This window comes from Misgurnus anguillicaudatus, chromosome 9 (genome assembly GCF_027580225.2).
Source record: "Misgurnus anguillicaudatus chromosome 9, ASM2758022v2, whole genome shotgun sequence".
NCBI lineage: Eukaryota > Metazoa > Chordata > Actinopteri > Cypriniformes > Cobitidae > Misgurnus > Misgurnus anguillicaudatus.
This window is the reverse complement of record NC_073345.2, coordinates 28,843,684-28,861,835: the sequence shown is the minus strand read 5'-3', so window position 1 is coordinate 28,861,835 and position 18,152 is coordinate 28,843,684. Positions and strand designations below refer to the sequence as shown.

Below are 18,152 nucleotides of genomic sequence, written 5' to 3'. Positions count from 1 at the left end.
CTCAGGGTTTTCCTTTTTTGTAATTAACTTAAAAGCACTTATCTGCTGGATGCTGATCTTAGTTACCGTGGTAACCGAGGAAGTCAGGATTTGCGCCCCGGTGTGAAAAGCTGATCATCTTATAGAGGAACCTTTATGTTTTACTTTAATTTCTTGTTTTTTGGCCGTGTAAAAAGTATGTCAAGTTACAGGCATGTCTCCTGAAAGTATTTTATATTGTTTAAAGGGATAGTTAACCCAAAAATTATGTCATCATTTTTTCACCCTCATGTTGTTACAAACCTGTATACATTTATTTGTTTAGCTGAGCACAAAGGACAATCATTTTTGAGCACCATTGACTTCCATAGTATTTATTTTCCTACTATGGAAGTCAATGGTGCCTCTGCTTCATTACAAATATCTTCTTTTGTGTCCAACAGAACAAAAAAGTTTATATATTGGTTTGTAACAACATAAGGGTGAGTTAGTGATGACAGGATTTTTTGGGTGAACTTTTCCCTAAAGGATTAAAACACCATCTTTTTTGTTTACAGATAAAAGTCTATGAAAGTATTCAAGTATACTATTAGCTTAAAGGTGCAGTGTGTAATTTTTAGAAGGATCTCTTGACAGAAATGCAAAATAATATACAAAACTATATTATCAGGGGTATATAAAGACCTTTCATAATGAACGTAATGTGTTTATTAACTTAGAACGAGACCTTTTTATCTACGTACACAGAGGGTCCCCTTACATGGAAGTCGCCATTTTGTGCCGCCATTTTTCTACAGAAGCCCTTAACGGACACATTTTTTTACCAAGTTGTCTCTGACGATGACATGTTTGTTCGGTGGTGGCTACAGTAGCTTTTCTATGTGTTTCAAAAGCGAGGGGTGAGCAGTGGATTAAGCCGTTGGTTGCAATTTGTAACCTCACCACTAGATGCCGCAAAAATTTACACACTGCAAATAATTGGTTGTTTTAACCCAACTGCTGGGTTATTGTTAATCAACCATGTTGAAACAACCCAGCAGTTGGGTTAAAACAACCAATTATTTGGGTCATTTTAACCCAGACATGTTCTGTCCTATAGTTACCCAACCCTGGGTTAAAAACAACCCAATTTTTTTTAAAGTCACAAGCTGTTTTCTATAGAACATTTTATTGCTCATGGTCAATTAGTTCATGAGACTTCTTAATGTTTTTATTTTAAGTAGTAATAAATGAAGAATTTCTCCTTGCATTAGGGGACATATATAGCAACAACTAAGACCATTGTAAGAGTGACATGGTTTGCAGAATTTGATAGGAAACATTTGACAAATAATTTCCTCGAAATCAAATCTTATTTTTTGCCTAAAAAACATATCTTGCATTGAGCAGTTGTTTCAGTCCTTTACTGACCTCCGTTTGGTAAAGGGCTGATTGTCTTTGGATATGACGTAATAACTAGCCCTTCATTAAAGCATGATGTCTCAATTTTCATGGTCATTTTGGACGGTAAGAAAGCATGACCAAAACCTGCAGAGTCACATGAACATGTGACCCGTACCAGGTTATTTAAACTGCCGAACACCCCAAAATCAAAAGCTTTACAAAATGCTACATTTAAGATGGACTTCTGTCACTTTGTCGTTGCTGTTTTTATGCCATGCCGGATGTTCCTGGAATGTGTCCTTAAAATGCATGCAGGACACAACAGCGTTTCTTACGGAGTTAGAGAAGGAGACGCCTAGCAAATATGCAGTACAGAGTAAGTCACATTTGCATAGATTTTAAATGTTGTAAAGATTGAGGCCTGTGTCTAATACATAATAAATGGAATCATCTTTTGCTTAAAAAACCTTTGCCTCATAATTCAAGATACCATTATGAAGGCACATTTTTTTGTGCTCTTGTGTTATAAATTTAAATATAATTGCAAATAATTGCTTTTTATAAGGGATAAAAATTATTAATTCATTTTTTTAAGTAATTATCATCCATTGTATCACTGATTTATTTTTATCCTAATATTTTCTATATTTTCACTGTTTAATATAAATGTTATTTCTCTGTTTAAAATTATTTTTCTTTTTAACGTACTGTAGTGTATGATGCATTTGGAAAGATTGGAAGTGATGTGGAGGGAGGCAATGTGAATCGACCGGGATCTTTGAGAGAGTGTTTGTCTGTGAGGGGTCCGGATTTCGGTGGTCAGTACTGTCAGGTGTTCCTCAAACAGGTATTCTTGCACAAACCGTGTTTTTTATTTTATGACTGAGACTGAAACCGCTATGGATGTAAGCTTAGGCATAGTCCACACGGACACAGGTATTTTTATAACCGGAGTTTTTCCTCCTACTGGTTAAAAAAATCCTCTCCACACAAACTCGGTTTAACCTTTTAAGCGTCACCCCACCCTATTGAGTTAAATCTACACTCTTGGAGCTTTCAAACAATATACAGTTTGTCATGATTAGATAAGAATTCATATGCAAACATTGTGTCACGACGCGGAAGGGTTGTAAGGACAGGACGCAAATGCAAGGTTCAAAATAAATAACATTTAATAATAAAAACACGAGGGCAGACATGGTGAAGGCAGGAACACAGGAACATGAACACAGGAACATGAACACAGGAACATGAACACAGGAACAGACAGGGTATCAATGACAATGATCCAGCAGTGAGCAAACAGAAGACAGAGGTATATATACACACACAGACTAAATGACAAACAGGTGTGATGAGGCAGGTAATTAATCAATGAATGTCCAGGTGATAACAATGGGAACAGAGACAAGACATGACACGGATTAACCGTGACATTACCCTCCCCTCTACGAGTGGCTACCAGACACTCACATAAAACACAACAAAAACAAAGTCTGGTAGCGAGAGTCCAAGGGAGGAGTGGAGGGCTTGGGGACCCTGGCGAAGCCAACAGCCGCCGGGATGAGACCAACAGGACGGTTGGCCGGACTGCGCCAGGAGAACCGGAGCGATCGCTCCGAGAACCGAGGCAGACGAATTACCCCCCTCCTGGGAATCGTCGACGATCAGATGCCCCCGGAAATCATCTCCCATCCCCTCGCGGAAACGGAGACCCTCGGTAGCCACCCCGGGGAAATGATCGGGCGTGGTCCGTTCCGGATCCCCCTGCGAGCAGGATGGTGGTCCTCCGAGGGACTGTCGACGACGACTCAACCGTTGGGGGACCGCCTGGGCCGATCCTCCTCCCGCAGGAGCGAGCGATCGCTCACGGTGGTCCCCAAGAGACATCGGGGCTGATGGGGAATGTACCCCGATGTCACTACTCCCCCTCGACGAAACTCCTGGGGGAGCCGCCCTCCGTGAACCTGCTGCGTCCAGTTTGGGCTGGATCATTCTGTCACGACACGGAAGGGTTGTAAGGACAGGACGCAAATGCAAGGTTCAAAATAAATAACATTTAATAATAAAAACACGAGGGCAGACATGGTGAAGGCAGGAACACAGGAACATGAACACAGGAACATGAACATGAACACAGGAACAGACAGGGTATCAATGACAATGATCCAGCAGTGAGCAAACAGAAGACAGAGGTATATATACACACACAGACTAAATGACAAACAGGTGTGATGAGGCAGGTAATTAATCAATGAATGTCCAGGTGATAACAATGGGAACAGAGACAAGACATGACACGGATTAACCGTGACACATTGAAGTAAATGTAGGCGTCCTGCTGGTGGGACAGTGACATTTAGCAGAAAATAAATGTTTTGAGGCACACTCTCTTCATAAATGAATCAATTACTCTCCCTACATAATTTATTTTATAAAACACTGTTGAAATGTCTATTCTGGAGGCTTAGACCTTTCCAACGATATATAGTTTGTAGGGATAGATTAAAATTTACATCAACAATATTAATGCAAACGTAGGTGTCCCGTATTCGGGACGGCAACGCTTAACAGTTTAAAAGAAATCTCCCACTACATGAAAACCCGCTATCACGTGCTGTCAAGAGCATGCCACACCAGCAGGCGTGATATAAACCTAATCGTAAAGCCACGTTGGCCAATCAGAAGCCTTCATTTAGATGCAAAAACCTTGGTTTTACTGTCTCCACGACAACACTGCAATCATTGTTTCTGAAAATCCTCACCCTGGCAGGGGTTTCCAAAAATGTTCGGTTTCAATGACCTGATACTGCGCTTCCATGTGAACGAATGCCCGAACCTCAAAAAAAGTCACGGTTATAAAAATACCCGTGTCCGTGTGGATAAGGCCTTAGATAGTTTTGGTGATGTTTTGTGATCCACAGGACACGGTGGAATATTTTGTGGGTATCTGTGTACCGGATTCATGTGAGGATTCTGAGGTTCAGACACTTGTGGTTTATGGTGAGTGACCCCACTGTTTAGCACTTTGCAGGGTATCCCCAAAAAAGCATTTGGACACTTAAAAGATGTGACCCTTGACCACAATACTAGTCATAAGGGTTAATTTTTATTTGGCCAAAATACAACTATTTGGGAATCTGAAGGTGCAAGAAACTCAAAATATTGGGAAAATCACCTTTAAGGGTGCACTCACACTATCCAAACCAACACATGCTCAGGCGCGTTTGACCCCCCAAAGCTTGGTTCATTTGACTAGTTTGATCACTCTGTACCGCACCCGGGCCTGGTTGCAGGATGGGCTGGAGTGCGGTTCACTTGGGCTCAGGCGCCGAAGGCTAGCCTAGAAATCTAGACGCACCATAGCGGCCGCAAAATATATTTGCTGCCAGGGTTTAGTCTAGGCACTCACAATACACTTAACAGCTCCAAAAACCAAAATTTGGTCAGGCCAATCACATCGTGTGTAGCGTCTGTGGACCGGGCTTAACATGATGACGACAGAGCTGCCTGCGACGGTTCCTACTTGAAAACAAAGAATGGCTGCAGCTGCTGGCGAACAGCTTTCTTTTGAAGCGGCTTTGGCCGCGACTCTGGAGGACTTAGACTTATGTTTTTCTTTGAGTGAAGAGACAATATACCCTACTGAAGTCCTTTTTAAGCAAGAAAGATGTGTTTGGAGTTTTGCCGACTGGTTACGGTAAAAGTTTGATATACCAATTAGCTCCACTGGTGGGGAAACGCATGGGACTCATACGTCACATTCTTCGTTGCTCTGATTGGTCATAGCGCTATCCTATTGCGTACAGAGGCATTTTGAGGGACAACCTTATATCCCGCCCCTTGCATTGAACCGTTTGTGTGAAGAGTTGCCAGACCTTACATCTTGATGTAGGTCTGGCTAACCAGGCTAGCCGAAGGCTATGGTGTGAGTACAATCGCGCCTGAGCATGATTCAAAAGGAAAGACGTCATTTGCGTAACCACTCACCTTCATCTGCCTCCGTAAAAACCTTTTGATGCGCACAGCAGGGTCACGTGAATGTCCGAGCTGCGAGAGGGCTGTCTGTCATTGCGCAACAAATGACTCCGAATAAAAAACACAGACTCTACCCTTTTGCCATATTAAACTATGTTATTACCTCAACTTAGACGAATTAATACATATCTATCTTTTTTCAATGCGTGCACTGTACAGCGCGACATGAATGTGTTAGCATTTAGCCTAGACCCATTCATTGCTATGGTACCAAACAGGGAAGCCACCAAACACTTCCGTGTTTTCCCTATTTAAAGACTGTTACATGAGGGGCCTCATTTATAAAATGCTGCGTAAAAACCATCCTACATTTGATCTTACGATCATTTAACAAAAATGCGTACGTGTGATTCATAAACCGAACGTACGCGCAGAAAACGCGTTTTCCCCTTTCAAATCTATAAATCGCACTTGAACTTGTGCGCGCAGCCGAGCAGTTTCAAATCTCCGCCTTCAAATGATGCGTAATTAATGTCAGACATATAAAAAAGCGCTTGTCAAGGTTTAAACCCAATTTCAAACAGCAAGAATGGCTTATATTTCCAAAAACCTGCAGCAATCAGACAAGCAAAAAGTGCGTACGTCTGCTCAGACCTGACGTGGCGCTAAGCACTTTTCCACGTCAAAGACGGTTTTTATAAATATGGACTTTACCGTGGATTTTTGCTTACGCAAACTTTACGATCAAATCTGTGCGTATGCACGCTTTATAAATGAGGCCCCAGGAGTTATACCAGTAAGTATGGTGCCACAAAATAAAACTTTTTTTGGTACCATAGGAATGAATGGGGCTAGGCTAAATGCTAACACATTCACAACGCGCTGTACAGTGCATGCATTGAAAAAAGATAGGTATGTATTAATTCGTCCTGGTTGAGGTAATAACATAGTTTAATATGGCAAAAGGGTAGACTATTCCTTTAACATGACGATGGGCGTCAGTGTTAAGAGACTGCTTTGTACAAAACAATCGCATCTTATTGATGTTAGCGCGTCCGGGCTCGGATCGATAAAAGTTTAAATGTCTAAAAATGTTTTAAAAGTCCTAAGCAACACATATTACTAATAAAAATTACGTTTTGGATATACAGTATTTACAGTACAAAATATCTTAATGAAACATAATCTTTACTTAATATCTTAATGATTTTTGGCATTAAAAAATTATCATTTTGACCCATACAAATTATTGTTGGTTATATACAGTGACTTATGACTGGTACTGAGGTCCATGGTCACATATATAAGTCATTGCATTATAGCAGTGCTTCCCAATCCTGGTCCTTGAGGACCCCTTTCCAGAAAGTTAGATGTCTCCTTATTTAAAACACCTGATCAGCCTCTTTCCAAAATGGTAAACATGTCTCACTAACAAGCTGGGAGCTAAAATATGGTGTGTTAAGGAGACATCTAAAACATTTTGAGAGGGGGTCCTCGATGACCAGGATTGGAAACACTGCATTATAGGTATTCATTGGCATTTTCTTTAAAGACATATGTATAAGTGTATGTATGTGTGTGTGTTATAGAGGCGTTTGAGCAGGGACGAATCTCTTTACTTCCTCCTGTGCCTTCGGTCTTACTGCCTGATTCTACATTGGGAATCTTTATGACTCAGTGTATTACAGATTCCCCCAATTCAGATCCATCTGCTGTGGTCTGTCTGTGAGTAACACACAAACAAATCAAAGTTTGATTTCACACTGATTTTAATCTTTGACATGGCCTTATTAAAGATTTTAAGGTTATAATAGGGTTTGGAAAGCTATTCAGGAAAATATTTTTAGTTGCTGTTAGTACATATCTGGTAGATGCTTTAATCCAAAGTGATTTGCAGTGCATTACAAGGTATACATTTTATCAATATGTGTGTTCCCTAAAAATATCTTCATCTCTATTTTTATATCAGTGCTTTCATAAATAAGTTAGTGTATTTTTCCTCAGGTTTGTGTGTGCTTTGGTCTTGGCTCTTCCTCTTTTATCTTCCATTTGTGTGGCATTACTTAAAAGGAAGAGACAGAGAGAGGTGAAGCCAGAGGCGGGACTTCCCCTTACCTCAAAACCCAGCCAATACGGAGCTGTCTTGACTAACGGCTCAGCCAATCAGAACAAAGAACGCAGTGTCGTCCGAGAAACCACTCAAGCTAGAGATCAGAATGCAGAAAATGAGCAACAGGGCATCACTAAGAGCAAGTACACACATGAAAACACATCTTGGCATTCAAAACAACAGTGACTGTATTGATTTGATAAATATTCTAGTCACTGCTGATGCCTTTGTTAGACAATTTGAAAAATATTGCTATGCAACTTAAATAATGGTCCACTATGGATGTTGCACAGTGATGCATGCAGAAGCTATTGACCAATCAGCATCCAGATACCGAACTTTCCATTTTATAACTTAGCCTATTTCTTCCTTCATTCCCACTTCTCTTTCTCTTCCCTATTTCTCCTTCTCTCCATCAGCTGTGTTGTCGTGCCTGCAGGCTTTTTCTGTGCAGAAGAGCAGTGAGGGGGTGCTGGCAACAAAAGGTTCTGGAAACAGTTATTCCTCTCTAAACGGCATCCGTATCCTCAGTCTGCTCTGGATCATCTCAGGCCACACCGTGCAGCTCAGTGCTTGGAGCAACTTGGGTGAGAACATGAGGCTACAAACAGAAAAGGTTTTATCCTTCTCAATAATTCACCTGTTTTGTTTCTGTGTAGAAAATGATAAGCGATGGAAGGAGATGGTGGAGAAAAACCCCTTTTATGTGTTGGCCTTCAGTGGGCCGGTGTATCTAGCTGTTGATTCTTTTCTGCTGTTGGGGTAAGATCACACTCTAAAAGCAAACAGTGCTACATAGCACCAAAAGTGGTTATTTGCTTGTAGTCATGGAGGAACCGTTTTTGGTGCCATATAGCACCGGTGAAGCACCTGTGTAAAACCACATGGTGCTATATGGCCCCCGTGTGGTTCTACGATAGGTGCTTCACCGGTGCTGTGTGGCGCTGGGAACGATTCTTCTATGATTGCGATCAGGGGAACACTTTTGGTGCCTTATAGCACCATTTGTTTTTAGATACCGGTAATGTCCGAAAATTTTTTTACCTCAATGTGGCAGTACCCTTTCAAAAAGTACACATTTGTACCTATAAAGATTTCATATTAGTACCGCAGCGAGTGGCAGCTAGGGACCATTTTTCGATAATTTTTTCGGACAGTGTGTTCATCATTGACATTAGGGATTGTTCAATGTGTTGAAGTAATTTTCACTGTAACAGAAAGTTTGGCCATGGCATATTAACTATTTGCCTGCCATTGACGAGTTGACTTATCGATTGGGAAAAAATATTTGCATAAAAAACGTGTTTCTGAAGAATTTTATGTTAATCTGCAATACCGCGATTATCCATTAGATCAGTGGTTCCCAAACTTTTTCAGCGTGCGGGCCCCCTTGTGTATGGTGCATTCCTTCGCGGCCCCCCAAAGAAAATTTGTGACAAAAAACTGTTCTAAACTCAACATTTTACTAAAACACATATTAAATTATACAAAAAGTAGTGCTTTTGGTTAGTAGCCTTATTATTATTTTTTGTTTAATTACACAGAATTCATGATAAATTAATGTATTTTATAAAATGTCATAAAACTGGGGCCCCCCTGGCACCATCTCGCGGCCCCCCTGGGGACCCCGCCCCCCAGTTTGAAAACCCCTGCATTAGATGACGCACTTACCCAATTTATAAAAACTGAAGCCAAAACGTTATTTACTAGTTTTAGACTCTATGTATGTTTTGATAATCATTCTGAATCTGATCACAAAAGTCCAACTGTATCAGCTTTTTTCTAAATTTTTAAAGAAAAAGTTTATAAGCAGAAAAAGCAGAAAAAAATATAGATATGATGAAACTGTTTTTCATCGTTTTGTTTGTTTGTTTAAAAGCAGAGGGTCTGTTATTTCATTTGATATATTTGTATGTTTTAAATGTTTTTAAAAAATCAGAAAAAATGCTGGCGGCAACTTTTCAAATAATGGCTGGCAGGGAATGAGTTAAGTCAATAGCCAATAGGGTTTAGTTTACCTCAAAGCCTGGAATCTGATGAGAAGCAGAATGATGTCAAAAAAACCATTGATCCTTATTAGCGAAAATAAGACTGTAAGTTTTGTTTCCTCTAAATGCAAGTTTCGTCAATGTTGTGATATTAAATGTATTTAAAGCTAACATATTCATAGTTAAATCACAAAAATGTCTATTTTTATTTCATGGGGGACACTAAGAAGAATCTTTAAATCTTTTTTGTCGAGATGAAGTGAATAATGCAACCTATTTAACTTCCCTAAATTAACACATTTCTGAGTGAATTTTATCATGACAGAAACTGGATTAAATTAACTCATTTCCCACCAGCCTTTTTTTGAAAAGTTGCCCACCAGCATTTTTTTGTGATTTTCTAAAAAGCTTTACAAAATGCTATCCAGGAAAAAAAATCAAAAAATATATAAACATAAAAATATATAAATAAAAAAAGAGCAGACCCTCTGCTTTCAAACAAACAATAAACAAACAAACAAACAAAACGGGATTTTTTTTCAAGATATCTTTATTTTTTCTCTACTTATAAACTAAATATTTTTTAGCAAAAAGCTGAAATAATTGCCTTTTTGTAGAGATCAGGTTCAGAACGATTATTAAAACATACACGCAGTGTGAAATTTAAAAAATATATATTTTTTGCTTGTTTTATTTAATAAATTGGGTAATAAATCCATCTAGTGGATAATCGTGGTATTACAGATAACCACAAAAAAATAGATTGGAACACGTTTTTTTTTCATGCAAATGTTTTCTTTTGATTGACGAGATGGCTTGCCAATGGCCGGGAAAGAGTTAATCATGAATAAAGTCAGTTTATTACTGTGAATGGAGGGGAAGTTTTTTTACCCAGAACCTGGGCTTGGATATTCACAGTATCTTTTGTGTCTGGTTGTGCCAGTGGTCTCCTCAGTGCTAAATCCCTGCTGAACTCCATTCAGAGATCAGAAAACACTTTTAGCACAAGTATGGTGGTCTATTTCCTCTTCAAGAGATACAAAAGGTCTGTTTGATTTCAGTCGCTTCAGATCAAAACACGCTAAGGAGCTAAAGTTTCATTTCTGCATCTAATTCTTGCCATATGTCCAGGATTCAGCCTCTCCATCTCTTCATCGTGTGCCTGACCATTGGATTATTCTCTGTCGTCCAGAGAGGAGTCTACTGGTTCATAGCTGAGGATGAGATCATCAGCTGTAAGAAATATTGGTGGTCGAACCTGCTCCTGATAAACAACCTCTTCACTATATCAGATATTGTACGCCTACATGAAAGAGTTTCGGAGATTATAAATTAGTGCAGCATTATTTGCATATTTTTGCATATTGCAGTTATTTTCACAAAGAAAAAATCTCTTTCTTTGAAGTGTGCACCCTGGACGTGGTATCTCTCCATAGACTTCCAATTCTACGCAACAACACCTCTTCTGATATTTCTCTATAGACAGTAGGTTCAGCATTCTTATCTTGTGTATGAATACAGCTTTAGTAAACACATAAGTGATCCGTGTTTGCTTATTTCCAGGAATAAAACTGCACTTATCGTAGTGTCTGTAGTTCTCCTGATGATCTCGTGTACGGCCGGGGCTCTTATAACCAGTTTCCTGCATCTCCCTGTCCACCAGCCCACCACACTGTAAGAGATCATTTAAAGAGCAACTGATTCACGATTTTACATTTCTATTGGTGTGTAAGTGTCTATTAGTAAACGATGTGCAAAAGGTACATACCCCAAAGTAAACGATGACGCCAGTTATCGTTTCCAACGAAAATCTCTTTTCTTGGACTACAACAAACACCCGGATTGTAGGCAACAGTTTACCTCCTGGCGTGTTGCGTGGACGAGACCGACATTATCATAATTCCTCTCGCTTTGACTCACAGCCTGCAAGTTAACTCCTGTTGGCATTGCATTGTGAGCGAATCTTTCAAACACGGTAAGGAGCGATACATTTCCAGCTGACGTCAGGCCAATCAGAACGTACAGATTAGCTGGCCAATCAGGGACACATACAGCGCTTCGCTTTTTCAGATCGATGAGCTTTGTACAAAATTTGAGGAAAGCAGTATATCTGGATCTACAAAAATGTACAGTATGTGGGAAATAATGTGTTTTTAACCATAAACCATGCAAATACATTGTATTAAACTAAATACACAAAACAACGTTGTTTTTAGCAATGAAATAGGTGCACTTTAATGGTCAAGAAATGTTCACTAGCTTTCACCGGGGCGGTACCCCTCAAAAAGTAGTCCACACCTTTGCACCTAAGCATGCTTTGTCATGTTTGTGTAAAGTGATATTAAATATGTGTTTTGACTTTGTCATACCACAGATAAATGTGTTATTAATCACCCAACCAAATTTAAATGTTAAAAAACCGCCAAGTAAATAAAATAAGTTATCAATTTCTAGGGAAAATAAACGCTGGGGGCGTGTCTGCTGTCGGCGCTAAAACCACGCCCACTCGCGATGCTCGCGAACTTGTTAGGGGCGGGGCCGTGCTTCGTGTTTAAACACCGCCCAAATACTGAACACAGAAATGTGGAAAAACTGTACCGGAAACTTTGAGGAAAAACGAACAGTGTAATTCCACAATTCAGTCCTACATAGTTCACAGTCTTTGTAAGGTGTTTCAGCATACATTTCTAACATTTATAATGTGTTTAAAAACAATTCTCTGAAACGATTTTACACAAACGTTAAATTTGTTTTGTCATTTCCCTAGGGCATATGAAAGCTACTTTCAGTATTATTACAATAAACCCTACACAAGATATGGGCCGTACTTATTGGGCATTCTTGTTGGAATTTACTTGACATCCAGGAAAGAGACACTTATAAAAAAACAGGTGATATAAAATATTTTATCATTTTAATTAACTACTAATTTTTAAACATCAAAAAGATAACCATTTTGTAATCATAACGCATCATTTGTTGCTGTTTGTTAGTGGCAGGCAGTCATCGGTTGGTTCTCCTCCCTGTCAATCATGGCTCTGTTAGTTGGATTGGCCTACGTGTTGAGAGAAGTCCCGCCCCACCCATCACTTCCTCATGCTGTTTATCAAGGGTCACACCGTACGGTGTGGGCTCTGGCTCTCATCTGGGTCATCCTGGCCTGTGAGGAAGGTTACGGAGGTCAGAAAATAAAAACTACATGAATAGAGAGACATGACAATGTTTTTTAATCGAATCATTTATGGTACAAGAATAATGCATCAAAGAGGTTTACCATGAACAGTAACACTATATTTATTTGTACAGGGTTTGTGGATAAAATCCTGTCTCTTCGACTGTGGGTTCCTCTGTCTAACATCAGTTTTGCCTGTTATCTGATACACCCCATCATTATTATACTGTACAATGGCAAACAGGAGACAGGGGTGCACTACACAGACCTCAACTTTGTAAGTATTTCCTTCATAATAAACATTAATAAATGTGACTGGGATATGTGACCCTGGACTATAAAACCAGTAACAATATATTTGTAACTATAGCCAACAATACATTGGATGAGTCAAAATGATCCTATTTTTTATGCCAAAATCATTAAGATATCAATTAATATTTTGTACATTTCCAACCGTAAATATATCAACAATTATTTACCATTAGTAATATGTGTTGCTAATCAGTGGCGGTCCTGGCTAGATTTACGCCCTGGGCGAACCATCCCTTGGCGGCCCCTAGAAAAAAAAGATTTACCCCCAAACCCCGCCACCAACATGTATTATTTTGTTATCTATAATCTTAAATACAAAAAGGTAGCAAGAACAGAGAAAAACATGTAATACAGTATAAACACCCACTCATGCACACGCACACACACACAGTTGCTGCTGTGGAAGTATCTGACTCCTCACTTTGGCCAGTGGGTGCTCTAGCTCTAAAATATTACAGAAGTGCCCCTGAATTTACAATTAAGATACAATTATGTAAGTTAGATACACTTATTTCACACATGCACCAGTTACCCAATTAAAATGACCATAACACACATTTTATTAGTATTTGTTAACATCCTATAAACTAAGCATACACTACAAATTATTTAAAAAGCTATATCACTGTAGCTTACAAAATGCCATGTCAATGTATATTAGAAGTTATTTAAGTTGACACATATAGCGTAAAGCAATAAAAAATTACACAGTCAGGAGGTCTGTGTGAGTTTGCACTTGTTGTGTTGCAAACACAAGACTGTGTTGCCTATAGAGTGAATTTAGTTGCATGGCATGATGCCTCAATTCTAATAGTTGCTAGTTCAGCAAAACTAAAACCAAATACAGTCGTATTCTGTGGCTAATAGCAACATATTAGCAAGAGTGCGAGGCTAATATAAATAGCCTATTTCCTACTGTCACTCACGTTGTCACTCATTGAAATCGGCATACCTTTATCTTTTGCCCGTTTCTCCTCATCTTCTTTTCCTGAACCGAGCAACTGAGATGGCTACTTTGGTATTTTAATTTGATCCATGGATGATGAAGATTCGACATCATTAACTTTGCATTACATTTTGCCAACAACAACGTCCGTTTTACTCGTCAATCAACCGGAGTCACGTGACGTGAGTCACGTAAGTTAGATGACTCTACAGAATTATTTTCACATAACCCAATATTAATTACATGTTAGTAGGTATATGGGTCTATGTTAATTTTAGGAATGAAAAATACAATTTACTTGGAAGCAGACGCAGCAGTTTGTGTTGTGTGGCCTCTGGCCTGGGATCAGTCAATCCCTCACTCGCCCCCCTTAAGGCGAGCGAGGGACTTGCAGTCGCAAGTTGATTCCCCGCCCCCCTCACCCGTGCCTCTTCTGACACGCACACAACTGTGTTTCTCAGCACTAACTTGACATGAAAATGAGCGATTTTTTTTTTTTTTTTTTTTAGGGCGCTCGTGCGCCCTCACATAGTTTGCGCCCTGGGCGTTCGCCCACATTGCCCATAGCAAAAACCGGCCCTGTTGCTAATGACTTTAATTGGACAACTTTAAAGCCGATTTTTTTCAATGTTTTTTTTTTTTGCACTCCTTTATTTTCAAATTCTATCCATACAAATCCTACATTAATGGAAAGCTTATTTATTCAGCTTATTTTTTATTTCTAAAAATGAACTTGTATAATGGTTTTGTGGTCCAGGGTCATATATTGCCCAAGTTTACAATTTAATATAAATTTTGGTAAATAATTTAAGATGAAAAAGATAATATACATAACTAATATAATGTCATTATCAATCACAGAATGCGCATATCACAGCTGTCAATCATGATGTCACACCACCGTTTTTATCGAATTAAATAACTAACTAAAAACAAACTTAATTTAAAAACAAACACTTGAATTTACATCAGCGTTATAAAAACCACAGTAGCCTAAATGACAGAAACCAGCTTCGTAAAAAATATAAATTAAATGTAATTAAATTGTTTAGTTTGTCCCATTGAATAACATGGGGGAGGCGGGGTTTATGACCTATAGACGGTTTCAGCAGTAACGACATAAACAAGCGGCTGTCGCGGTCCGGACGTAACTTCCGGTAAACTCCGCTAATAATAAATAACAACATAGTACTTTAAACATAGTTTATTTATATAACAAGCAAAAAAACAACACATAGCTTACCTAGGAAACCAAAACATTTGTTATTTTCGACGAGGCATTTGTTCAAGAGATGAGTTTAGCAACTAGTCAGACCATTAAAAAACGAAACGTAAAGTAAAGTTCGGATCCAGACGTGTATCACATGCGTTCGATGAAACCGTCTATACTAGGACCATCCTTCAATTATAAAACGCATGGTAGCCGCCACAGGACAAACATGTCGTCGTCTAAGACAACGTAGGGACGAAACTTGCTCTGTAGAACAGTTTGTCCGTTTAGGGCTACTGTAGGAACATGGCGGCGATTTACATAGACATTATATACGTAGACGCCTCGTAGACTGACGCTGCCTATTGGAGCTGACGTATCAGCGCGGCCGCCATCTTGGATGGGTCCCCAATGCGCCTCCCGCATTTATTTCTACTGAGGAAGGTGTATCCCCAACTACAATAATCATTAGTCCCCGAATTTTTACAGGATTTTCACACGGTTTGGTTACACGTAAGTATCGTTAGTTACGTTTACATAATTTTATTAATGGTAAAATAATTATTGTTCAGTCTTAAATGTGAAATGTTATCCCATGCGTTCTGGTTTCAATACTGCGCCGGTTATTGCAACCGTAAGCGGCACAAAATACGGGCATGCTTGCTCTCTATTGCCTCCGATTGACTCTGGTGTTAGCGTAGAGTGAGGAGACCAACCAATATGGCGCCGGCGCGGCAGCGATTCCATCCTGTTGTGAGGCGTCTACGTATATAATGTCTACAGTGACTTCCATGTAAGGGGACCCTGCGGTGTAGATAAAAATGGCACATCTTAAAGGGATAGTTCACCGAAAAATTAAAATGCTGTCATCATTTACTCACTCTTATGTAGTTACAAACCCACATACATTTCTTTGTTCTGATAAACACGAAGGAATATATTTTGAGAAATGTTTGTAACCAAACCGTCTGTGGACCCCATTTACTTCCATAGTAGGAAAAAAGAATACTATGGAAGTAAATGGGGTCCACAACAGTTTGGTTACAAACATTTCTCAAAATATCTTCCTTTGTGTTCATCAGAACAAAGACATTTATACAACTTTGTAACTACATGAGAGTGAGTAAATGATAACAGGATTTTCATTTTTGGGTGAACTATCCCTTTAAGGTAATAAAAAATAAATTTCATTAAGTAGGGTCTTTATACTCCACTGATAATATAGTTATATTTATTATATTGCATTTCTGTGAAGCGATCCTTCTAAAAGTTACACAATGCACCTTTAAAGGTGCAGTGTGTAAAATTTAAGCGGCATCTAGTGGTGAAGTTGCATATTGCAACCAGCGGCTCAGCTCACTGCCCAACGCTCGCTTTTAAAACACATAAAGAAGCTAAGATAGCCACCACCGGACAAAAATCTCATTGTCAGAGACAACTTAGTAAAAAAGTTTGTCCGTTAAGGGCTTCTGAAGAAACATGGTGGCACAAAATGGCGACCTCCGTGTAAGGGGACCCTCAGTGTATGTAGATAAAAACATCTCATTCTAAGGTTATAAAAACATAACGGTTCATTATAAAAGGTCTTTATACACCATTGATAATATAGTTTTGTATATTATTTTGCATTTCTTTCAAGAGATCCTTCTAAAAATTACACACTGCACCTTTAATGGTAGTTGCTGTACTAATATTTACTGCTAAGCATCATAATAATGCAGGTAGAAAAATGTAAGGTCACATGATCACTAATGTTTATCAAAATAGGTTTTGTAACATAATAGGGTTTCCAATAGTTTTTAGATTGTATTGCCAATAAAATAAATACAATTTTTATGTTTTAAAGAAATAAATGAAGTATACCTTAGACAGATCATATCAGATGAAATGATTCTACTACATGTAACTCATGTTTTCTCTCTCTCTCTCTCTCTCTCTCTCTCTCTCTCTCTCTCTCTCTCCCTCTCTCTCTCTCTCTCTCTCTCTCTCTCTCTCTCTCACACACACAAACACAACACACACCCACTTATTCTGTGTCTTAAGTTTTACCTGTTTCTGGGTCACCTGCTCTTGACTCTCCCTTTAGGGTTTGTGTTAACTGTGCTAATTGAAAAGCCGTATCTCTTCCTGATGAAATCAAAATGATAAGACCTGTTTAAAACATGCTGAAATGTCTAATAAAGGACTGAAGGTAGAGTTACATGTATTTATTTGTTATTTTGTGCGGTATGAATCATGTAGATCACTGTTTATGAATTGTTTTAGACCTTTGCTTTTGTTATACATATTGTAAGCTATAAAGATGTACAGAATAAACATGAGAGTTTCAAATCAATGTTAAGTTAATTTAAGTGTCAGTTCCTTCTACTTTTTATGTACTGATATGGTAACGGATGGTAAAACCATGCTGTATTGATTACCATATTTTAATCCAAGATGTTTCAAAGAATAACATGATGATATTAGCATTAATCTCCAGAAATATCTTGGTTCTGTCATTGATTCTTTATAATGCTGGGCCTGTGAATATAATGAACTATAACCATAGCTGTGCTCAGTTAATATTCAAGGGTTAATCTGACTCAGCTGCAGACGTGTAATGTCAACTTCGTATTTGAAAAGTTGACTACATTTACTAAAGCAATGACCTGACATGACCACGTTTTAATAACAGGAGGTGGACCATGAATCACTGAACAATCTTGGGAAGCTGTTAATGAGTAAAAGAAAACATTACGCAAATCATCCTGATATGCTGAAAAGGAGGGATTTTCAGGTAACAATGTTTTACAAAAATAAGAACATATAAACTCGTGTCCACCTTTTAAGTTCTGAATGGTACGTGCTGTATGGTACATACAAGCCACTACATATATGAATCACATCAAAGCAATCAATGTCAAGAGCACAATTAACTATTCTAATATAGCTATAAAAGCACATGATATTGATAACTTAAAAATGACTTAATTGCTGTAAAACTTATAGTCCAATATAACAGATAAGCATCTGACAGGTCATACTGCGCCCTCTACTGAACACAATAATGAATGACATGTTTCCACAAAAAC

The 18,152-nt window shown here is 38.7% G+C and overlaps 1 protein-coding gene across 2 annotated transcripts; it reads left to right on the top strand.

Annotated features, from left to right (window-relative positions):
* Positions 1-1,488: 1,488 nt before the first annotated feature.
* On the top strand, positions 1,489-17,415 carry oacyl (O-acyltransferase like). 2 transcript variants are annotated; one of them, XM_055180303.2, is made up of 15 exons: positions 1,490-1,738; positions 2,076-2,209; positions 4,287-4,365; positions 6,930-7,065; positions 7,345-7,589; positions 7,870-8,037; positions 8,110-8,212; positions 10,382-10,483; positions 10,570-10,735; positions 10,844-10,923; positions 11,002-11,112; positions 12,206-12,329; positions 12,432-12,618; positions 12,745-12,887; positions 17,125-17,415. In XM_055180303.2, exons 1-15 carry the CDS (start codon positions 1,585-1,587, stop codon positions 17,224-17,226), a joined length of 2,034 nt encoding a protein of 677 aa, XP_055036278.2. In that variant the 5' UTR covers positions 1,490-1,584; the 3' UTR covers positions 17,227-17,415. The 2 variants fall into 2 exon arrangements, with proteins under 2 accessions (XP_055036277.2, XP_055036278.2); XM_055180302.2 differs by having other exon boundaries at positions 1,489-1,738; positions 7,870-8,212.
* The last annotated feature ends 737 nt before the right edge of the window (positions 17,416-18,152 follow it).

Excerpts from the sequence above, each read along its gene's own strand:
- oacyl (XM_055180302.2), top strand. The coding sequence starts at position 1,585 with ATGCTACATTTAAGATGGACTTCTGTCACTTTGTCGTTGCTGTTTTTA. Across the intron at positions 1,739-2,075 it reads TAGCAAATATGCAGTACAGA|TGTATGATGCATTTGGAAAG; the intron begins GTAAGTCACATT and ends AACGTACTGTAG. Across the intron at positions 2,210-4,286 it reads GTCAGGTGTTCCTCAAACAG|GACACGGTGGAATATTTTGT; the intron begins GTATTCTTGCAC and ends TGTGATCCACAG.